Source organism: Podarcis filfolensis (genome assembly GCF_964270895.1).
Source record: "Podarcis filfolensis genome assembly, chromosome: 11".
In the NCBI taxonomy this organism is placed as follows: Eukaryota; Metazoa; Chordata; class Lepidosauria; order Squamata; family Lacertidae; genus Podarcis; species Podarcis filfolensis.
In genome coordinates, this window is record NC_139613.1 from 60621641 (window position 1) to 60646370 (window position 24730).

The 24730-nt window shown below is 41.4% G+C and overlaps 1 protein-coding gene across 3 annotated transcripts in view; it reads right to left on the minus strand.

Moving 5' to 3' along the window:
- Window positions 1-24730, minus strand: part of TMC1 (transmembrane channel like 1) — a 69090-nt gene that overhangs the window by 39086 nt on the left and 5274 nt on the right. The window contains exons 2-10 of one of the 3 annotated variants that reach the window (XM_083576695.1): window positions 23034-23084; window positions 21247-21553; window positions 18628-18765; window positions 14433-14523; window positions 13106-13187; window positions 12614-12720; window positions 11908-12006; window positions 4914-5056; window positions 786-930 (exon numbers count right to left, since the gene is read on the minus strand). In XM_083576695.1, coding sequence (XP_083432821.1) covers window positions 786-930; window positions 4914-5056; window positions 11908-12006; window positions 12614-12720; window positions 13106-13187; window positions 14433-14523; window positions 18628-18765; window positions 21247-21553; window positions 23034-23084 — 1163 coding nt within the window. Of the gene's footprint in view, window positions 1-785; window positions 931-4913; window positions 5057-11907; window positions 12007-12613; window positions 12721-13105; window positions 13188-14432; window positions 14524-18627; window positions 18766-21246; window positions 21554-22382; window positions 22463-23033; window positions 23085-24730 lie in introns of those variants that run through there. The other 2 variants (XM_083576696.1, XM_083576697.1) reach the window with 2 other exon arrangements.

Here is a 24730-nt window from a genome sequence, read left to right on the forward strand (position 1 = left end):
TTCCAGTATAAGCCTGACCACTCACGCCATTCATAAGGGACACTGCTTTCCTCCGTGTCCTTTATCCTTCAGAGGCTGGCTGGCTGAAACCAGGAACAGGGAGTCATGGCTGGAGTAGGAAAGATAGGGATCAATCTCTCCTCCAAGATTGCTGCAATCCACATAGCAATTGGTGTCTCACAGGGCTAGAATTAATTTTTAAAAAACAAGAGATGTGGCTCACTTTACACATTATGCGTAACACGTTGCTTGACCCTGACGCGTGACTAACAGCAGCAAGGTGTTTAATGGGATATGTAAGCAAAGAAACTTCCAACCAACTATACTGTGGCACAACAAAGTGGGCTGAAAGCCAAGCAGCTCAGGCGTCTGCGTTTGCCAGTTCAGTGCTCAGCTTCCGCAGCTGCAGGAATATGCCAGGCCTTCTTTTTCCAGGACTCTTCCCTCAGAATCAGTTTGCGTAGTAAGAATCCAAGAACCACCTTTGTTTATAGGCTGTTGACAAGGATCTTCTCATTCACCAGGCCTCATAGATCTGTTCCAAGGCCTTTCAGTCTCTTTTCCCTCCTTTTTTTCAGGAAGCCAACCTCCCTCCCTGGGTCAGAGATGTAGCAATCTACCCCAGTATTGTCTACACTGTCTGACAGCAGCTCTCCCCGGTTTCAGGCAGGAGACCTTTCCAGCCCTATCTGGAGATGCCAGGGATTGAAAGTGGTACTTTCTGTCTGCAAAGAGTATATGAACCTCAGTGACATTCATACCTGAGATCAGACTTTATACATTACCTTAAAGCTAGTTGTTATTGATGCAAATTTGTTATCTGCTGTTTCAGGATTGCCAATCAAGTAATCCCAGCTTGTGAACATTTTCCAGCTGAAGTTAAAACTGTTATCATCTCCACCACCATCGTCATGGGCATTCTTTGCCATTCTGAAAGGGGGGGGAGTATTTTTTTAACATGCTAAAAATGTAATGGGTTGGGCCTAGAGTTGCTCCTCCCCCATCACAGATGGATCTGAGATTCAGCAAAGTCACTCCAAGGGGAGAAACCCCCCACTCCCAGGGCCAGTGCTACCTCCCCCCATGTTCAGGAAGATGCTGAGCCCCACCAGAGTGGCCTTTCAGAGGGATGCAGGGAAAGGAGGACTCCATGAGGGCAGCGGCTCCTTCCTCTGGTGCCCCTGGAACTCCGCGGATCTCAGCTCTGGATGCAAACCAATGTGTGAAACAGTCCTCAGAAAATCTCAGGAGGGTGGGGTGGGGTAAATCTCGCTTTATTTTCTAAGGGCTGTCAACTGATTAAAACATTTTAGTTGATTATTGGTCATCTGCTTCTGACTAATTGCTTACTCAGTCAATCAAGTTTAATTAAATTTGCATATTGCCAGAATCTCAATATACAGGTGCTCCTTTAAGAAACTGAGGAAGTATAGCTTACAATTTAACAAACATACGTCACACCATTAAAAAAAGAAGCTTTAATTGCATAATCTGCAGGTTAAACAATTATTAGTTGCAATCCAATGCTTATTTTCTGGAGAGTGATCCACACTGAATAAAGTGGGACCTACTTCTCTATTAAGGAACTTAGGAATCTGCTTTACATCAGAGTAAGCACCTCTGGCAAAGGTCTTTCTCATCACCTGCTACCTGATCCAGTTCACTGGAGTCACAAGGGCTGTGGGACTTTTTGCATGCAAAGCAGAGTCTCTTCCACTGAGCTGTGGTCCCTCTGGGATTCACTGGACCCAACAGCATGGCCTGTGGCCCTTCTCTGTGTTTGTTTGCGACACCAAGCAGCGTTCCTGCTCAGACATCATTGAGATTCACTGAAATTGTGGAGGAGAAAATGGTGCTCCAAAATGTGACTTTATGCATTGCCACAGTTAGGGTCCTCCAGACTGGTGTATTTTTGTGGGTGTATTCTACAACACGTTCTTCACACAATTAATAGCACATTCATTGTGGGTTTGCCTTATTAGTTGCCAGTTGCTATAGCACACTGCTGCTGTCCAGAGGGGCAATAGCACAACAAAAGTGGGACAGAAAACCAAACAAACCCGAGAGCATTTATGAAAAGTTAATTTTAGCAGGAAGTTACAGGATATGTGCTGACTCAGAATGAAGCTGTATGACCACCCACGGATGGAAATGAAAGCATATGACTGCCCACAGTGCATCATGAACACAAATAATCAAGAATGCACAATAAAAAGGATGACTGAGGGGCCCTTAAGACCAGCAGGTAACTTGGTCAAAGAGCTAAAAAATGGACTGATGGGAATATTGATGGCTGATTTGTACTTTGATAATGTCTGTAAATGTCATACCAATTTCATTCTCCCTTTTCTCTCCCCAGTTGTTATGCCTTTCTAGGGACTACCAGAAAAAAGAGCCAAGCAAACAAAAAGCTCACAGTTACAGTTGGATTTTGCACTTATCATATTGTTTTCTGTGAAATCATCAACAAGCCAAAGAATATAAGAGGATTTGCTCTTAAGGTTACCTAAATATAGATCAAGATTATCTCGTGGCTAGATGGAAATTTAACACATACAGTGCATGTTCACCCCAGGGTGTTCCTTTTGTTTTGCCTCCAGGGATTGTGCTGCAAGGATGTTTTGGTGGTGGGGAGAACCCCAGTGGGTGGCTGGCAGCTACTCAGCTATAATTCCCTTCCTAATTCAGTAGGAAGATTTTTCACAAATACAGTATCAAAGAAATATTTTTAATGGCTCCCTCTTAACTGGGTTAAAACAAAATTGTAACTTCTGAAGTGAAATCTTTTGTACCTTAATCAAGCATACTCTAGGAGTGAAGAGACTAAAATAAATGGCTTTTTTCAAGGGTTTAGAATGGGGGTGGGCAACATTTTTCAGTCCAAAGGCAGCATTCTCTTGTGGGAAGCTTCCGCAAGCTGCTGAGTAGTGGGAGTTGGGCTAGAGACAAAGAAGAGTGGAGTAGCTGGTCTGATTCTCACATTTGCACAGTGGGCTGTATCCTGGCCATGCAGACCACGGAACAAAGAGGAATCTGCCAGAGGCACATTTAGGGCAGCCCAACTGGTTCTGCTGCACTGCTCAGCCTCAGTGAGGATGGACCCTATGCATGTCAATGGGGCTGCATGCATTTGGGGCTCCCTCACATGAAGGGGAATCCTGGGCCAATCACGAGTGCTCTTCCCACTGAGGAGCCCTACGCATGTAGAGCCCATTTTCACAGAAACATAATATAGGACTGACAGGGTGTGCGGCCGGCCAGTGCGATCCCACTCCCTGAGTCAGTGTGTAAGGAAGGGTTGTGCCCACCTTGATTTGAGCATTAAACAAGTGGGGAGAGTGTGACATCCTTTAATAAATTACCAGTCAGCTAACTGACTGACCTTTCCCTCGCCCTGCCAGGGGGTGCCAGGGTCTGAACCTGGGACCCTTAGCATGCAAAGGATGGGCTCCTTTGCTATATCCCTTCTTATCATGCCTGAAGTGAACATAGAAACCCGCACCTTCATTACGGCTGATATATTTAACCATTCAGGGAAGGTGTCCTAGGCTGGGGCACTGAATGCAGCAGGAGGCTGGTGCAAAGAAAAGAGAGGGCCATCCAGCCCAAGGTATTCTGCTTCCTGAGGCAAAGGGCAAGATGGCACCCAGCCCTGTTCCATATACAAAAGCTCACCAGGCAGGCATTCAGGGCTTAGCTTAACACCGGTAAAGGAATGGTATCTTATCAAAGGGCCTGAGAGCAGCAGGCTAATTTAGGGAATGCAGGGCAGTCTGCATGGCGCACAGCAAAGTTCCCTCCCTGTCTCTCAGCATCACCAAAGGTTGGGCTGGCCCTGAAACTGGAAGGCAATGGTGGAGCCAAGCTCTGTGTGGGATTCGCAAAGAGAAAGCACCAGCAAAGATGAGGCTTTCAAGTTTCACAGTTAGTAGCAATGGCCACAAAAACCACTGCCATCTTGTGAACAACCATTTACAATTTATTCCATATTTGGATTCCTAACCATACGTTCCTGTTCTCTTCTCCCCACCATCTCCAGCCCGCAAGGCCAGATAAGGAAGAATGATTGTAATTTCTGAGTGTTACTTAGCACTATGCTAGATGGAACACTTTACAAAAAAAGAAACACCCTTTGTTACACATTTGTTTCACACATCTTAGCTGTACAGAAAATGTGATGCTATTTTAGTTTAGGACACCTCTGTCAGACTGTAATTTGTTCCAAAGTGAGTAGTAAAATAAACATTTGCTGTAAAATGTTAAATAACAGTAAAGTAGTTGAGGATTTCCTGCTCACCTTCTCCCCGCACCCCAAACCCTACATTCATTAATCCTGCTGTTGAAGGTGCTGCACCAGGGATTCAATACAATCAAATTCAAGAGAAACATCCTTTCCCTCCCCACACCCCAACCTTCCATTTTAGATTGTCATACAGCAACTGGACTTAAGCTGACAATGTGAAATGGTTTAATTTTAATTTTAATTTTTAGACATTTGGTGGGATCTGTACTAAGAGGGGGGCAGGATGGAAAGGGAACCTCATCTGGAATTGATTTTATGCATTTAGCTTTTCAGTAAGTGCTAAATGCCAAGAGCATTGAGGATGAGACAAGAAGAACAGAGTCTGAGCGGTGCAGTGGTTAGTGTATGGGACTAGGTTGCAGAGTCTCTGCTCAAATCTCCACTCAGCTATGCAGATTACTGGGCAACCTTGAACTAGTCACAATTTCCCAAGCTAACCTACGGTACCTCACAAGGTTTTGGGAAACAAGGTAAGGACAATCATGTCTGCTTCCTCGAGCATCTTGGAAGACAAGAAGGGTATGACTGCAATAAATACTAAATAGAAATACAGATCAGAGTGTAAATATATTTCCCATCCTTTATTTCATCAACATCAGAAGAAACTTACGTGCGGATAACAACCATGAAACTGTAACCGATGGACCCAACTCCCACCAAAAAGTAGGAGAGAGGCAGCCGGAACTTCAACCACCCGATTGTTCTCTGGTTATTGTAATAGCCATAGAAGAGGACAGAATACTGTGCAAGACCCTGAAATGTCAACAACAAAGAACAATTTAGATATCGTCCTCTAACTTCAAGCAACAACAAATGCAACTTAAGCACAGGGATACTTTTAAACTGAACTAATTTGACTCATGCATTGAGTTGGGGTCCAAGAAGCTGACACAGAAGAGGAGGGAGGAAAGATACAAGGGGAAAGGGTGGCATGTAGAGCTAGTGAGTAGATGGCAGCCACCTTCTGCCCAAATCCCCAAACACAACTTCTAGCCAACTCCTGAGGTTGCCATCTACTCACTAGCTCTACATGCCACCCTTTCCCCTTGTATCTTTCCTCCCTCCTCTTCTGTGTCAGCTTCTTGGACCCCAACTCAATGCAGAATAATCAAGGGGACGAAGCAACTGCCCTATGAGCAGTTTAGGGAAAAGATAAGAGGTGACATGGATGAAGTCTCAAAGATTATGCCCGGCATGGAGAAAGTGGGCCAAGAAAGGATTTTCTCCCTCTCATAACACTAGAACTCGTGGACACCAAATGAAGCTGAATTTTGGAAGATTAAAAAGTTCTTCTTCGTGCAGAACAGAGCTAAACAATGGAACTTGCTCCCACAGGACACAGTGATGGCCAACCAACATGGAGAAAAAGTAACTCCTGGCCATGCTTGCTCAGCTCTGCCTCTATGGTCAGAGGCCATCATGCTTCTGAATACCACTAGCTGGGAAATGCAGGAGGGCTGAGTGCTCAGGTGCGCAGCTTCTGCTTGTGGGTTTCCCCCAAGCATCTTGTTGGCCTCTGTCCAGGAGGCTGGACTAGATACGCCACTGGCCTGATCCAATAGGCTATCCTTATGTCCTTAAGATGGAGTAGGTTGTAAAGCATATTGAACACAGCACAAATGTTTTTCTCATCATCCATCCAGGTGCTTGTGTAAGAAATACACACAACATTTCATATGTGACAGGCAGCAGATGCAGGATTTCCTAAGTGGAGATTAACCTCTGTATTAGAAACCAACATATGCCCGGGAGTTCATTATATCAATCAGTCACTAGATTTTATTCATGTAAGGGATATAACAGATCAACCCTCTTTGAGACATGAGTCATCTGAAATATTGTGATGGAACTTAAGTGGGGATGCAGCCTGGGAAAGGCCATGCAGGGCTTTATAAATCAAAACCAGGGCTTTGAGTTGTGTTGGAAAAGCAATACCTAAATCTAATAAATGATATACCACTAGGAAATATTCTGATTTGCTAAATGAAATTACTGATGCTTTCCAAAAAAATATTTTTAAAAAACATTTTTTTTTTATTAAAGGTGTCTCCCCAGTGTTATTGCTTTCCAAAATTAAGTAATGGGGTGCAAATGTTTGGTGATGGCTGACAAGAAGTAGTGATACAACTGGAAAAGGGTTTCTTTGAGTCTTTTAGTTACAACAAACATCTGTCTCTGCTGGAAACCGCTTCTTGAGGTGGGCCAGATAGCCGTAAAGCTTGCAAATGGCCATAATGAATTCAAATCAGACACCAAGAGTTCAGTGTGTGCCCTTGTAATCTGCCAAGGGCCTGCGGATCAATTGGAAAGGGTTTTAATTGACTGTGGTAATGCGGAGAGGCTTAGCCCTCATGTATATATTTCCCTTCCCTTCTGCTGTTTTGCTGCTGGTTATTTCTTAAAAGTAAACCATTAGTAGATTAAAATGTCAATAGGCTAACATCCTTCTGTTTCATTTAATCGCAAGCCATGCATTTGATGTATCGTGATGGCTGGGCTGCCCGAGACAAGTCACAGACTCTGCCTGCTAAGCCTCATTTGCAATCTTGGCTGTGGTGAAAATGAAATATTAACACATGACAAGTAAATATGACTAGATTTGTGGTATGACTATCAATCCATTTCCTCAGTTTCCTTAGAGCTGACATTGTCTCCACTGGGGGGGGGGGATTATGGGGCTCTTGCATGGTTCAATTATTTGCAGAACATTGGTGGTGTGTGAAAGACATGGTTGCCCAGTATCCTTTGTTGTTTCTCTTGTACCGCTGTCCTAAATCATTATTACCCTGGACTCAAAAGGCACACAAAGTTCTGCTTATCTGTCTCAATCTTTCCCCTCTATTCTCTTCTGACTGAGCAGGGAACCAAATGTGACCCCTTACATTCAACTTACAGGTTTTAAAAAATGCAACTAGCAGTACTGATAATTCTGGACATCACAGAAGACATGGAGGGGGGGGGTTCACCTTTTCCTTCCCAGCTGTGATCCTAAGGAAAATCCCTCCTCTGAAGGGATTTCCACTGACACCAAGGAGGGAAATCTCTATTGACTCCCAATGCAGCTTCAGAGAAGAGATTTTCAGCAGGACTGTAATAAGGGAAGAAAGGGTTACATTTATGCCTGTTGTGACGAGGGATGGTTGAATCTCCCATCAATTTCACTTCTCCCAGTTTCTCATTTTTCCCATTTTAAATTCAGTTCCCCACATATCTCTACTGGTTTGCAAATAAAAAATTTTTTATAAACATTTGTCCACATTTTAGTGCAAATTTATTCTAATAAACACACCTTTGTATGTAATTTTGACAATTATAAAGGATTCTGCAAACAATTTCCTCTAAGATTATGCATTCTCTGTGTTATTTTCACTAATATGTCAATTTTTAGACACACTTTTGCCTAATATATGCTTTCTTGTATTCATATATTTGGAGATGTGTGAAGTTAGCTGTGTTCCAGTTCACATATTGATTTGAGAATGACAAATTAGATAATTTCACATTAAAGTGCTGATAAAATTGAATTTCTCTCTCTGTCATTGATATTAGACTGATTATTCACTTGTTTTACAAATGGAGATTCAAGGAGACGTACAATGTAGCAGAAAAAATAAAACTAATATAACTCTAAAACAAAATAAAAGCTAGAAACACTGATATACATAAAAAAGCAGTCTAACACAACCCACCCACCTGTGATTACTCTCAATTATTAGCTCTGGCACTTGATGTGAGGGTCATTCCACATCAAATGTCACCCACCATATCAGATTTTGATGAAATTTGGTGTACACCCTTCCCTTATAGTTGAAATAAATCTTTAAAAAAATTTTCCTCTATCACAAATGGTTTTACTTTTATAGCACTTTGAAGTTTTGTTAAATTTGCATTGTCTGTCGCTCTTGAGACCCTCAGCATAAGATACCCTTGTGTACATTTTATTTTTTCTCTCCATAACCAATAATCAGATCTCTTTGAAATTTTACACAGAGCTCAATAAAATGATGAGTATTTCAGGAAAAAATAGAGGGGGGGAATTAAGGGGGTTTATTTCAACCATAAGGGATGGATGTACACCAAATTTCATCAACATCCGAGACGTAGGGTGACATGACCTCATTGAAATGACTTGGAATGACCCATGAAGCACATTTTCTAAGCAAGCCAACAAGCACAACTGCACATTATAGACGAAGACATATTTAATATGGCCCTGGGCTACTGAGACTAAAACAGTGGATCTTTTACCCCTCCACCTGTCTTTCCTTTCTTTTCCCTGGTGCATCATCACTTCTGACACAAAAGGCCTTCTCAGCAGGCTATCTCATGTCAGGTTGGTGTCCCCGTCCCCCCCCCCCCCCGACTCCAGCAGTTAATTATTCCAGATTTTTTGGTCAATTACAAATGCTCTGGCAGAGCTAAATTCCTTCAGTCCTCCCTCGATGACCCAGTTGCCAAAACTGGGCCCCTCCTCTTCCGTCCTCAACAAGGAAGCCCCCACTTTCTTTCTCCCCTTCCCACGTTTTTCAGCTAGCCTAGTTCATCTACGAGTTTTGGGTGATTCAACGCCCCCCCCTTAATTCTCCTCCTTCCGTTGTGTCCTTATTGCAGCTTCCACACTGCATTCCTTCACTCTGGGCCTCCCATCAAGTTCCGCTGGTCTCTGCTTCTTCTCCCTCCCCTCTGAATTCCTCCCTGTTTCTCGGTTCTCCCTCTGGGTCTGTGCTTTCACTTCCTGTCAGAGAAGTGGCTCTTCTGACATCTAATACACTTGGATAAGAAATCATAAGGCAAGAGGACAGGGATTTAAAGGCGGACACTCAGAATGTTCACTTTTATTATAGTATTTATTTTGTAGGCAGTGTAAGGAAGAGATTATCTTTGTTCTGAATTATTGCTTTTCCTTTTAAAAATTCTCTGCCTTTAATTTGCCAAGATTTCAAAGTAGGAGCACCTTTCATTTTGGAATAATGTCAAAGCAATGTTCACAGCATCAAATATCAACATATGAAAATCAAATATCAACAATAGAAAGTTAGCATTAAAACAGAAGAGTATAAAGTCATATTAAAACCCAAAGGAAGTAGTAATACATCAAATCACAGTTCAATTAAATTATAGTATTTAAGTTCTAGTTTTTCTTATTTTGAAACTTATTTTGGTAGGTTTTTTGTTTTTTTAAGTCTTTAGTAAAAATAAATGTAATTTATCTCAAATGTAATTTCCATAATTGTTTTCACATTCAGTTGTTGGTGGGGTGGGGGGTTAATTTCAATTGCAGGTCCACATGTTTAAGAAGAACCCGCGAGGGGGGCTACTGGGAGGTGCAGGGTAGATCGACACAAGACTCAAAGACACAAGCAGGGGGCAGGCAACTGCCTCTCTCCATCCCTCCATCTTCATCTCCATGGAATTTAGTACACGAGTGAGACAGGCACTGCCCCTACTGTTTCAGACGCCTGTCAAAACAGTTTATTTCAGAAGCACTTTGCACTCTGAATGTCTTAGATGTTTTACATCCTTTCAATTTGAAATTCTTGAGGTTTAAATTCTGGAAGTGAATTTTATGTTTTAACTGTTGCATGCCATATATTTTATTGTTGTAAGCCACTTCGACAGCTACATGGTGAAAACTGGTATATGTTTTAAACAATATTTAAACAAACTTGGATACGGGTCTTCTGGAAAGCTCCCAACAAAGCTCTGACTCCCCTGAGACCTAATGGATTGAAGGGGAAGCAGTTCCCAGGGCAAAGTCCCATCACACTGCTTTGTCCCATGAAGCCAACCAGAAGCTGCTGGTACTGGTTTCTCGGAGAGTGGTTGCCCAGTTTCATGGGGACTACAGGTTTATCTGGTAAATATTTTAAAAGGTCCACTTAGAGGTAAATTGTGTTAAATAAATGCAAATATTTCAGAAGCAATGGCTATAATTCTCCTCATATGCACACCTGAGCTTGTGTGTGCACAGTGAGTTGCACTAGCATGTGCACTGTGATGTTTTTGAATTCTTTTTTTCAAATTGCACTCTATCCCTCCCCCACCCCCCATCCTGCCCTCATCACAAAGGGTGTTTTAAACTCCCATTGATTTTAAGAAGCAGCATGAAATACAGTATGCAGGAGCCACTATTGCCGGGGCGGGGGGTAGATAAATAAAATAATGTATGCATAGATCTTCCCATCACAGATTTATCTTAAACCGTGGTTCTCTGCCCATATGGTGTTCTTGCTGGTGTGTGTCATCCATTAATATCTGCTTAATGTGCAATTAGGTGCCAATTTTGATGAAACATTTTTACTCCACAGAGGAACAGATGTGACCGAGATTACATCAGAATGTGAATTTTACATGGCAGATCTGTAAACAGATTATTACATTCCTGCCAGCTCCTGCTCCCAGATCTCTCCTGCAATATGGATTTTTCATTTTGACACAACATTTTTCAGGTATATGCTTCCTTCCACTGAAGGAAAACACTATATGGGAGAAAATTGGCTGTCAAGACTTTGGCTGTTTCCTGGGCATTACAGCTAAGTTCAATATTTGTAAACATGAAGAACAGATGAGAGAATTTCCCTCCATGTTCTGTTCTGTTCTTGTCCCTCCCTTTTTTTCTGCTTGTGTTTCTTTCCTCCTGAATTTGTTCAGGGAAGAAAATGTCTACAGGTTGCTCTCACTGGGTATTGCCTAAGCGTGACTAAGACTAGATCCTTCACATTGTGTGGTTTGTTCTGTGAACAAAACCAAAGGGGCTGCATTCTCTTCATCTGCCAACAAGGGCAAACACCAAGGAACCGACTGGGTAGTTTTTCCCACCCTTCAGTTAAGGCAGATTGCAGCAAGTATTTACTGTAGTATTTACTGGAATTGCAATTGCCTGTGTCCCATAGGAAACAGCTCCCCCACAGCACTTTAAACTACTGCAAGAGGTTCCCACGGTAATTTAACATGCGCTATCAAGTCTCTCACTGTAAATCCAACAGTAGCTCTGCTGCAAACAATATCCTTGATCCCAAAGGGTAGAAAAGGCAGTGAAACACATGACTAGGAGCTCATTTCTTCAGTACCTTCATCTATCTTTCTTTAACTATCTTGCCGTTGCCAGTTTGCAGGTTTGTTATTTCATCTAAGCACAAAAGGCCAAATGAATCCCACAGGGCAATGCCAGCGAAGCAAACCCACCTATAGTACATTTATACCTCATGAAATTGGCCAGTGATGGCTCAACATGGTGGCCTTTGGGGATCTATTATATATGGCAAGTAAACTTAATAAATATAAAGAAAAATGACCATTTTTCAGCTGCATGTTGAGCTACTCTTCATCTTGCTCACTTTTAACTTACTGTACATGTCAGAAATCCCAGTGACAATTCAATGCAAGAGCTTATTTCATGACATCAGAAAGTCCCACTGGATCTGGGGTGCCACATTTGATCCCATTTCCCAAAAACAATTTGAATTTATATCTTTTCAATTTTACCTACTTAAATTACGTATCCCAAATTGGTAGTCTTGCCCAGTGAACTGCTGACAGAAAACAACATTTCACACCATCAAAACACAAAGCCTAAGGAATGGCTTTTGCAAAGTGCAACTTACACTGAAATCCCACAGAGTGGCAAAGTTCATTGCCGTCGCTTCCTCTGCTCTGGGCACAGTTTTTCTAGGTAAAGTTCCATATGGTTTCCCCATCAATGCCTGTTTTCGCACGTAGGTCAGTCAGAGTTGTAATTGTAAACACAACCAAAACAAAGAAAGAAATCAGCATAAAAAAAATTGGGGAAGCTCACTTTCAAGGCTATTTCTTGTTTTCCCACTGCTAATTTTAATATTAATTTTAATGTTTAAATTGTTTTTGTGAAATTACAGCAGGCAAGTGGAGAAGGAGGAAAAGGTAAAGGACTAGTGGTTAGTGCCGGTGAATGAGGGATGCCTCTTTCATAAGGCTTCTCCTCTCCCTAAGGCAGGGACCAAACAGAGAAAGTGATTCACCAGGGAACCATCTCTAGTAAATATAGACAGAAAACAGGAACCATCTCTGGTAAATATGGATAGTGCATATGCTGCACGAATTAACAAGATAAAAAACGTTTGAAGGACAACAAAAGATCTCTAACATCATTTGAATCCTACTGATTGTAAATGTCAGTCTAGCTCTGATCTTCCTGACAGTGGAATTTTATCCAAAATGCCCAGTCCCCCATTGTTTGCTCTGGTCTTAACTGTAACCCATTTTCCTGTGTGACATTTAAGCCTAAAGAGAAACAGCAAAACAGGCTGGGCATATTAATGTAGTTATCCCCACCTCAGGCACCATGACAAGACCAAAAGTCAGTCCAAATAGGATTATATTTATTCCATACATCCATCGCAAAAATATGAAGTAGGAGGCAACAGAAGAGCCAAAATGACCTACAAGACATGAAGCAAGATAAAAGGGCAAATGAATCATTCTTCACCTTTTTTGTCCTTTCAAATAAGATATAGATCAGTATATTTATGCTTGCTTAACACACCACAAATCGGTGGCTGCCGCTTTCCCCTCCTAAAACCTAACCATGTATTACTATTGATGTGATCTGGTAAAACCATAGTAAATTATTGCTTACATTCGTATATGCGTGGTTTGTATGCAAATATATGTTACAAATTCCAGCAATCCTTGATATGCAATGTATTTGTTGCTGTTTAAAAGCTACGGAATGAAAGGAGCAATGGAATGCAACAGCGGAGGGGAACTCCAGGCCTGTCTCCCAGGAAGATGAAAATTACTTAATTCTTCTTCTCTCTCACTTACTTTCAATTTCTTTTATTTTCATTTCCCAGGGTATGCAGGCAGTCCGAAAATTCTCAAAATCACGTTGAAATTTCATCCATTTCTGAAATAAATATTACAAAAGTAAAATAGGACATTAGGACAATGAGAAAAGAATGAACACTTTCAACTAAAAATCTGTCTGACGATCTTAAACCTCTGTGCTTCCAAAATCTGTGTGCACTCTAGGTTGTTAGCGTGGCCTTGGCAGCAGTGTTTCTGTTGAAGGTACAGGAAATGCAAATGTGTTTCCTGTCCTGCACTTTTCTGTCTTCCACATCTTTCTGCAGCAAGCTGATATGTTAGTGTCCCCATCTTCCTACCCAAGGACTGCTTCTCTCGGTGTGAACAAGCATGGACCCTGCATTTGCCGTATGGAACCCTTCTCCACTTAACCCTTCCAAGGCCGGTACAGAGGGCGGTGGCACGAGAACAGGGCTTTTACCTTAACTTGGAGGGTAATCAAGTATTCCTTTGGCTTCTTTTTGTGCTCATCCTTTTGAGGAGAGGGGTGGGGTTTGTATGTTTATAAATATTTGTCAATGAGCATTTTGTCTTCCTGCTTTGGTTGGTTTAAATGTTTCTGGCTATTTCTATTCTTACATTGTAAGTCACTTTGAGACACAGTCATGTAAAAAGCAATCAAGTACAATAAGCAATAGCACCAAGGGAAATCTGAAAATCTACATTATATTAAATGGAGGAGATATGAAACAGAGGGTTCTTCAGCATCCTTCCATATCTCACTTCCACATTTATTTCTCTCCATCATTTCAGCTGCACTTCAGCTCCATCCAAGTGCCAAAATGATCTCCAAATCTTAATGCCAGAGGTTCACTGAGATTTTTTAATCATTTATTAACTAACTTACATATAATATTTCTAATCTGTGCCTTTCTTGTAGGTTTACTTGGGTCTGCAGCACCAAGTCACACTGAAGCATTGGTTTTAATATGATTTCAGCCTATCTGTATTTCTTTGGATTACTTGCAGCATCATCTGATTTTGATACTTTCATTTATTTTTTGTGAATGTTCACCTATGCTCCACTGACTGTGATCCATACCTGACTGCTCAGAATCTTTTTGATTACTATGATTTGAAGGCACAAATGTGTTTGAAGGATTAATAGAGAACATTAGCAGTTTTGTAGCATTTACAGAACTAAAATACCCAGAAAATTCTTCTTGCTTTTTATAGCTAAAAGTAAGTGCAATCCAAAAGGAGAGTGAAACCATTAATTCTGGAAGAGATATTTGAAAAAGGCTGAGTGAGCCAATTCAAAGCCATAATGAGAGATGGTCCTTACTTTCATCATCATCACTTTATATGCATAAAATTTCTTCCCTTTGCCTTTGCCAAGGGCTCCTTCAAATTTTTCCACAAACTGCTGAGCATCTCTGAAAAATAAAAAGAAAGAAGTGTTTGTGGATTTATCTGAAAGCATCTTTCCTCTGTCTCTTCTGCTGAAACATTGAGACACACTTGACATTACTGAGCATCCCAATGACATGTTATGCCAAACACTTTCTCTTCGACTAAACATGGGAACCACGTTCCTTATTTCCTTGTCCCCTCAAGCACAGTTTGCCCATGTCCTGGCATTATGACACGCCATATTTCCCCACCCACTGCCCGCAACAGCCAATGATGTAGAGCCAGATAAGGACACATAGAATATCAAGGCATCAAGAAAATTACTATTGGATGTCATGGAACAAGAAACTAAACACAGACATGCCATTTCACAATAAAATGTTTCATTTCATTCCCTGCCTTTCTTGTGCGCTATCTTGGATTATTCTAAATTCATTATGATTCTCTGTAGCAACAATGGGGGACTTATGGGCCTCCAGATGTTGCTGCATTCCAACTCCCACCAGCTGCAGCCAGCATGGCCAATGGGCAGCGATGAGGGGAGGAATTGTTCAGCAACATCTGGAGGACCACACGGTCCCCTAGAGAACTGTAAGCTTCATCCACAAGCAAAACAATTCTATATTTGTTTATATGGTCATTTATAGTGGGATTGTGATGATGTGCTGTGGGCCATGGCCAGCAGATTTAGCGCTGTTTCTGTAGCAAAAGAGGATTTTTTGAATAACCCTAATGTGAAGATGCCATCCCAGGAAGAGTAGGAAGCAAAACAAAAAAGGATGCCAGCACTTGTATTCTACCCACACACACAATAAATAAATAAAACAATACAAAAATACAACAGTCATTTTACTGGTCCCTGTCAAGTACCTGTATTCTCCAGCAACTGACATCTGTACCACTCATGGACTATTTACATGATAAATCCAAATAGCTTATTTTACAGGCACTTCAGCACACATCTCAATAAGGCTGTGGTTTTAGGAAGTACGTATTCCCAGTGGATCTTTCTTAAAAACAAAACATATGAAAAGCAACTCTGCTGCTTGAATAGACTATCTCAGAAGATAGTCAGAGGGTAATGATTCAAAGAACACAAAATACTATTATGTTCAATGAGCTAATTAAAACAAAGCCTTCTGTGCTGCTGCAGCCATCCACTGCTGCAGAGGCGTCATCCTTTGTTCAACTCAACTTTCCTACCTTAGATATAGTCAGTCAGAAACATAAGGAGCGCAGCCCTGGCACTTCTTTCACAGAAAGAGCAACAACTTTATTTGCAGATGTGCTGTCGTGTAATTTGATGGGAGGACTAGCACACGCTCTATATGTTCAGCAGGCTGGGCTTCGCTGCCTCAAAGTCATCCACCCAGTGAACTTCATGGCTGATCAAGGATATGAACCCAGGTTTCCTCAGCCAAGTCCAACATGCTACACCACACTTTCAAGCTCACTTTTCTCAAGTACTTAAAGATTGCTGCATCAAATATCAGCCATCTACAACAGGGGTAGGGAATCTCTAGCCTGTGGGCCAACATTGGCTTGCCTAGGGGTTGAATTTGGCCTGCAAAGCTTTTTTAAAAGCCATATCCACCTGCCAATCAGATGAGATCACTCCAATGGTGGTGACATCACCTGATGAGCCAGGGTTAAATCCTGCTAGGTTTAGCTGCACACACTCCCATGATGCACTTTGAAGTCCCAACAGCTGGGGCTTCAAAGCACAACATTGCCGTAGGTAGGGAGATAAGAATCTGGCCCACTGGGCAGAAAAGATCTGCCACCCCTGATCAAGGGCCTGCTGAACAGTCAGCAGGTCAAGACACTGAAACTAACTGATAACCCCCTGAATGTAACAGAAGCATTCTGAAGGGTTTTCTGGCCTTTTCACTCTGGGTATAAAAGTTGGAGCAAAGTACAAAAATATCATCAGCTTTGGGATCTTGTTAACTGGCCTGTTTGTAAGCTTTATGCTCACTAAATTTTCTAAATTATTTAAAATTGTTCATTGTTGAATTGTTAGTGTTATGTTGTACAGATATTGTAATTTTTATTATGTATTATGGTTATTGTACTACTGCATTTTTACTGTTTTTTCTCCTGTCAACTGCTTTGAGCATAAATGTGTACAGAAAACACATATAAATTGATTATGACTTTAAACATGAGATCCTTAATTTGCCAGATATGACAAGAGAGTGAAATCTGTTTGGCTTATGTTTTGAAAATACATCACCAAAAGACCAGTGAAAGCATTTTACTTTATGAAAGATATCTGGTAACTGCCCAGCCACCTGCTGGAGGAAGCAAAGGACCTCACTTTCAAACATCACCATGCACTCCCTGTGTGTTCTTATAAAGCATGTTTGAACATCAGAAACAAATCTTGTACATCTTTACTCAAAGATGCAAAAGTGTCAAAAACACAAGGTAAGTGGATTGTGTGCTATATGTAAATTATCGATAATGCAAGACAGACCAAAATGTACTCTCTTAGCTAACCCATTGAAAGCTTTATTAAATTCAAAGAAACATTAATCTAATTACCAACACAAGGGGCATGAATATTTCATGAGCACAGGTATTATTGTCCTTAAATGGCCTAGCTTAATAATTCATGGAAGGTGTGGGGTTGCAGCTCTCAAAGTGCGAGGTATACTGTACTTGGGCTGTTTCAAGGTTGCAAAAGTCGGGAATGAATTACCAAACTTAAGAGGTTGCTTCTGAAGAGGAGGATTCAAGTGGATTGCTCAACTTTTCAATAACAGGTCAAGATAGTTTCAGGCACCAGCTCAAATTTCATTAAAGAGAAATGCAGTGTTGCTCCAGGGCAACTCTTTAAAAAAATTAATTTTATTTTAAAAAACAAGGCCAGAATTTCAAGGTGATATATCCAGTTGTGGTGCAACAACCTCTGATTAACATTTCCACCTCTTCCTGTTGCAGTTCCCTGTTCACACAGAAAATCTGCTCCAGAAGCTCAGGGAACCCTTTAGAGCAGATTGTGGTGCTGCAAAGGAAGGGGAATTCCATCACTTGTGACTGGAGTATAATCCGGGCTGGATAGAAATAATTTCTTAATTAAACCACAGGTCCACATGTGACCCCACATGTGGTCTCATTAAATACCATCCTCAAGAATTCGGTTGGTTTTCCACCTCATGTTCCTTCATGTTCCTTCTCCTTTCTTGCCTCTCTTGATTCGCTTTATATAGCACATTAATGTCAGGAATGAGTTACTTTTCATTGTTTTCCAGAACAGTGACTGCATTGAACTGGTTGCACTGATAAATAAATGTCTGTATAGTTATTTGAGGGTGATCCCATCATACCAAGTGGGGCATAATTCTGAATAGAATTCATTAAATTGGGACTTCTAGCCTGCTGTAGCTCTGGTGAACACTGAAGAGGGTGGTCTTCATTCCAGATCCAGAATTTCTGGAACCAACCACCAGTTGAATGGAACCCCTGACAGATTAACCTTGAGGAAATGTGGTTGTCCATGGAAAAAGGTTGCCCACCCCCAACTGAAATAAAGCTGTGGCCTTGCTTCTACATTAATTACCCCTGGACTACATTACAGATGATCAGAAATCCCACCTTTGTTCCTATTTCAGGACCTATTGTGTCTTTCTTATCATAGCTCTGGGAACTAAAGATATTTATTCAATGAATTATAGTGGCTCATGCATGGAGTTACATCCCTAGATCACATCTGACAGCTGCATGTGTGAACTGACTTCATTTTTAATGGGAAAAAGCCAACAAACTTGTGATACCTTAAAGATTCACCTGTTTATTGAGCTTTCATAGTCCATAGTCTTCTCCATCAAACATGCTGCAAAAAAGGGTGGCCTGATTGCATGCATGATAACAAATATCCCTGATAGAATTTTATATTACCTCCAACCCAATGGGCTTGTTCCAGTGTAAGTCATATCTAGGTCACACTGCAATCAGAGGGGCTTAAGTAAGTCATGGCTGATTTAGTCTGGATCCAGCCCAAGGCTTCTCTGTGACACCAGTTCACACATTCACCTGTGAGTGATCAAATACTGAGTAATCAAGCAGTCACGACTAAAACACGTGCAAACATGCCCTACAAGTGACCATATACAATATCATACTTCAAGACTTCCAGTTTCTTTTTCATATTCCAGGGCTTGTTTCTTAATGTGGCAATTAGCTTCTTTTTCTCTTCTACCGCTTCCTTCAGCTTGGCTATTTCCTCCTCTGTAAGCTCCTCTTCAGAACTTGAATCAGAGCTTTAAAAGAGAGAGAGGGGTGAAAAGAGGGACAGCTTCACTGGTATGCTTAGGGGCAGCTGCTCCACCCACCCCTGGAAAGTATGTATTATTAAACTTGCTACATAATGTGTTCCCATGCCCCCACACCCTGGCATGCAGACTCCCCTCCAATTTGCACAGCATGAGCAAACATCAAGCAATATGAAACTGGATAATGAAACTGAACTTGGACTTTAAACATAGCCTCCAACATTCCTCAGATGAAAAAAGGGGCATTTCTCACTCCCCCTATAACTGACCTCCACAACAGCCCCTCCCCCTCCCCCACAGAAGCATTTCCAACCAGAAGAGGAGCAAGCGCCAGCACCCCTGCTCCAATGGGACACGGCACACACGCCCTCCGCTCTCCTGAGAAAATGCTCTTCTTCTTTTTGCAGTATTCTTATTTTTGTTTTGAAGAAACAGAAAACATATTAGCAGCCACCATTCCCACCCTCCGAACGCTCCAAACATTGTGCTTCCGCCTCCCTTTCCCATGTACAATATCTCAGAACGATGCCAGTGCAGCCCATTTGGAGGATACAAAATAGTGGCCAAGTTGCCAGCATAGTTCCTCCTCCTCTTCCATGGACAAAGGCCTTAGGAAAGGGGAAAGGAAGGCACTACCAGAGGTGAGGTTCCTCTCTGAGAAAGCGTTGGGAAATGTATTTTCCGACTGGGCAAGCTCAGCATAAATTGTCCTATCAATTCCTCTGGCCATAAATAGGGATAATAATTCTGAGGTGCCATTTTGAACATATCACTAAAGCTTAGACCTTCAGCAGTAAGGCATGTCATTTTAGGGGGGGTGAAACTTAATTTTTGACAGTGTGGGGTCTTTAAAATATGTTTTTGGGTGTGAGGAACTCAAATCTGCTATTATTTTTTTGACTGGACAACATTTAGCTTGGTAAGGTCAACGTTTGATGAAGAAAGACATAACATGCTTTCAGAATTTTAATTTTACCTTCTGAAAAGATCAGGTAATGCAATATAATAATAAATATTAATAATATTAATATATTATATAATTGCAAGTACTTGACAGTCATTTTTCATTATTTCTATGCGATTTTACACATATTTTACTTACAAAGCAAAACTAAATTATATTTATTTAACCAAAATATATTTTGAATTCCCAAATCATGACACATGTGGGGAGACGCCCAGAGTGGCTGGGGCAACCCAGTCAGATGGGTGGAATAATAATAATAATAATAATAATAATAATAATAATAATAATAATAATAATAATAATAAATTATTAATAATAATATCTCATAGCTGGCACATTCCCACTACATATGAGCTTTTTGTCTCATTATTTCGACTGTATTTCAGGAACAAACTAAATGTGGTGATGACTTTCTGATTATCAAGATTGCTTCATTGATTCCTGAATGTATGTGGGATATTTTTGGTGGGAGCACCAACAGCAGTAATCAAAAACTGAAAATACGTAGTTGCTGCCAGATATTTGAAGTAAATAGACCCATTTGCTTCTGCACTGTCTTCATGCCTTGATTAATTTTAATACTAATACATGGGTTTGGGGAAGGACTGTGGAGGACGCAGGGAACTAGGAAGAGATGCGAAGCTCAAAACTTTCCAAAGCAGCTCTGAGTAGGTGGAGGGCTGTAGCACAGCGGTAGAGTTTTGCATGCAGAAGGTCCCAGGTTCGCTCCCCAGCATCTCCAGGTTGGATTGGGAGAGACCCTATGAAATCCTGGAGAATACACACCCTATGCTGCATTCCCATTCTAGCTCCAATCCCTTGCAATGGCTATTTAGTTAGAAAACTAATTATAGGCACATAGCAACAAACTACATGACAAACAACATGCCTAATTTGGCTCTTTCTCCTTTGGGTATTGAGGTCTCAGAATCTTACATACATTACGCACACAGCTTTGGACAGGAGTGGCCAGTTATGCGTTGCCAAATAGGACATCCATTTTCAGAAAATGTGCATGTGGTGATTTATATGCATAGATGCAAATTTAAGCTGCACTGTATCTCAGCACAGTGTGGAAGGCACCCAAGTGACATGTGTGTGCCCAAATAGAAGATGCTTTCAAACAGAGAATGCCGCCCCCTGACAGTCCTTCAGTATAGTGGACTGCACTCTGTTGAGCACAACACACAGTCACTCAAAAGTGTCACGTCCTCTGGCCAAAATTAAACTGCAGAGCTCTTTTGGAAATACTCAATTTTTATGAGAACTGAGTATGTATAGATCTGGCTCCATGAGCTTAGGGAGTATCTCAGAAGGTGATGTTCTCTCCTTCAGTGGAGGCTTTTAAACATACAGGTTGGGTGACTGTCTGTCAGGGATACAGATGACCCTTAATAGCCCTCCCCTCTCTACCGTTCTAGGAGTACTGCAGATTGCTGCAGTATGCCTAACACAACCATCATTGACTTTACATTCAAGAGATCATCACAATAAGGCATTACCCTGATCCTTTTTTCTTTTTGTCTTTCTTTTTTTTCTTTTTCCCTTTTTTCTTGTCCTTTCGTTTTTTATCCCCATCTTCTTCATCACCATCCTTGGTCATCTGGTTGGCTCTGTTCTTCCTGCTTTTACAGCCTTCTCCATCCGATTCGCTGATGTCTAATCCACCATCTTTCATCCTCCGCCTTTTGTATTTTCGCCTACGATCTGCGGCAGTCTCTTCATCCTCATCCTCGCCCTCTTCATCCTCTTCATATTTCTCTCTGGTTTTTTTACTTGATGCTCCCTTTCTCTGAACAGATTCTTGCTCTTTATTGTCAAGAACAGAGAATAAAAATACATTCCCTCTGGATATCAGCCACCTTTCCCCCCCCCCCCACACACACACATAAACCTACACACACACAAAACATTGTTTTCTGATGTCATTGTTTCAAGCCAAGTAAAAGCAGTGAATGATCCCTGGGCCAGTCACGGTGCAGTGAGAAACCACAGCCTCAGTTCTCAGTCATTATGGACCATATTCGGTAGCCTTGCATTAGCCATGCAGCCTCACATACCTCACAGGTAGGGTGGACAGATGCAGACGTGACCAGGGCTCCTCCTGCACCTTTAATAGCGATGCAGAAGGATGAATGTCAACAGGTGTGACGTGTCTGAACCGCTACTAATTCCACACAATTGTGAAAAGGACAGAAGTCCAGCCTGGCCAGGCATTTCCCGGGACTGTTATGAGGCAATGCACCTCTCTGGGCTCTTCAGAAGGATCAGATACAAAAGTAGCAAAACAAAAATGGAGAAGTGAGAAAATTTTGTGACAACCTTGGTGGTCAGTTAAAGTCTGCAGTGCCTCACTTGCCTACCCCATTTCAGAGTATAGTACCTTAATGGGACATTAAGAAACCAGTGCAGTTGCAGCCATTTATAAATAGCATTGGAATGACATAGAACAAAGTTTTTCCTAGATGGTGTACACAATTCCAGGACAGTGTTCAGCTCTGACAAAGAATGCAAACCCCTGCTGTGCCAATGCATTGGAGCTGTGTTGGAAATCCAGGGCAGAGCATTGGGATAATTTTGGCCCCACTCCAAGGAATGCTAAGCACACACTTGACTAAAAGCTAGCCGTGCATATCACCTATGAGGTCTAAAGGGAGCCCTTGGGTTGCATCCAGTCCTTCCCATTCCCTGCTCCCACCCTGCTACAGGTGACTGGAACTATCAGAAAGGGCCATATAGGTGGAACTGTATGTATCAGCCAGGTCCACCACCTTATGGGAGGTTTTCAAGAGCATAAAGCAGCCAGGCCAAAATTTGCTGTGGAAGATCAATGCATATATGTTGGCTTTTCTGTTAAAAACTGACTTCCTAGTTGCATTTTCTGCACTGAGGAAAAATAGGGAAATATATGGAATGATCCTAAGATCACAAATAAAACTCATATTCCACAAATATAAGCAGAATGTTAAGGAACAGAGTGTATGCCCTGAAAATGGGAAAACTTCCATTTAACACATGGTTGCCATTTTAATACTGTTAATTGGAATAATCGTGCCATGGCTGCTGTCATGTTTGTTAAGTACCATATCAACAAGAGGACATTATTCTTGAATTTCTACCGCCCTTTGTAGGTGATGACATCTTGGTTCTTTTGCAGTGTGAACCATTGTGTATGAGGAACTGGCCTGGGGGTCCTGCCCAGTTTGTTGAAGGCAGAGATCTATAGAACCTCTTTTTACTCTCTCTCACACACACACATTCACTCACACTCTATTCTGGGCATTCTTACCTTCTTCGCTTTCAGCAGCACTGCCTTCATCATTGTCAACCTCTATTCTCACTGTGGAGGAAAAGTAAAAACTCTTTGTTTTCTGTGTCCTGAAGTCCATTTAGCGGCTCTTTAATTCCCAGATGCTTAATGCATCTGCTGATTGTTCCCATCTCTGCATAGTCATTTAAAGACCAATTCTAGCATTCAAATCATAAAGACATTAGCCATGACCAGAAGTGCATCCACCTGCAGACAGCTTTGTCCCATTTAAAATAATTTGAGCTGTGCTACTGCTAATGGCCCACTCCTGATAAATGGTTGGAGAATTTATCTTTCTCCTGGAAAAAGTCTGAAATGGCACACTGCATTCTGAGCACAGCAGGAAATTCTTGTTTGCTCATAGAGCACTCTGCCTTAACAACAGAGAGCCCGGCCCCTGTTGGTTCTGACCTATACAAGTCGTACAAACATCAGTTACAATTGCTGAAGAGGTACAAGTAATGGGGGAAGAGCTGTAGCATCTGATGTCTATGCAGAAGACCACAGGTTCAGTCTGGGCATCTCCAGATAAGGATGGGTTACACACCTGTATGGAATTCTTGAGATCTACTGCCAGTCAGAGTAGACAATACTGTGCAAGATGCACCAATAGTATAAGGCAGCTTCCTATGTTCCCATGAAGTAGCAATGTTGTACATTAACAAATTAATACAGTAGCTGCAGTTTTCAAATGCAGCACAACCTTATTTATCCAAATAAACTCATAACAAATTGTTAACCATCTAGAAAATCACAAAACATGACTTCTGACTGCTGGCTATATGCTTTTTTCTGGGGGGTGCGATGCAGGGGTACGCATACCCCTAAACATTTTGTGAATTTTGTACTTTTGTCCATTTACTGTATTTATTTTCCCCTATTTGAACTATAAAATGGTGGTTTTCTTGAGTCAAAATGAGAGTACCCCAAACATTTTTTTAGAAAAAAAGTGCTGGTTATATGTATGCTTATGAAAGGCGTTACATGTGGAACAAATGGTCAGTTTAGGTCATTTAGTTTTATAGTAAAAAGAGGCAAGAGATTTATCATGACAGAAAGAAGGGAACAAGTTCCCAGTGGAAAGAAACGAAGGGGAATCATGGGAAAGGGAGGAGGTGCTTATTTCTAAATAGGCATGTCTAGGATTGTGCTGCTAGTGAACTTATTTATTTTTTGTTGTGAATTTTTGTGGGGAGAGATCTGTTTCATATACTATTAATCTGAGCAGGAAGTTAGATTTTATATTAAGATCAATGCAGGTCAGGATACACATCACAAAAAAATACTCATCGTTGAAAGATTAATGCACCAATGAGTTGCACAAAATGGATGTCTAGGGTTTTCTTCCCCTTCACGGGCCTTCTTATCCTAACTCCAGTTCTCCCTTTCCCCAGTGCTGTAGCCCTCGTCCAGTTTCACAACCCATCTCACAGCTACATTAAAGTATTTTTCTAAAAAAAAAAGGCAAAGAGACCCAATCACAGATCGCCCAGGTCACATCAACTTTGTCCTTCAGATTGTTCTAATGCCATAGCGGCAGGCTCACCGCTGGTGAGCTTTTTGTGACTTTTCCACATTCCATCAGTCACATTGTTTCCTATTTTCACTTATCATTTGAAGGAACCTACCCAAATCTTTTTTCAAAACAATGGCGTACATGTTAATTTACTGAGTGA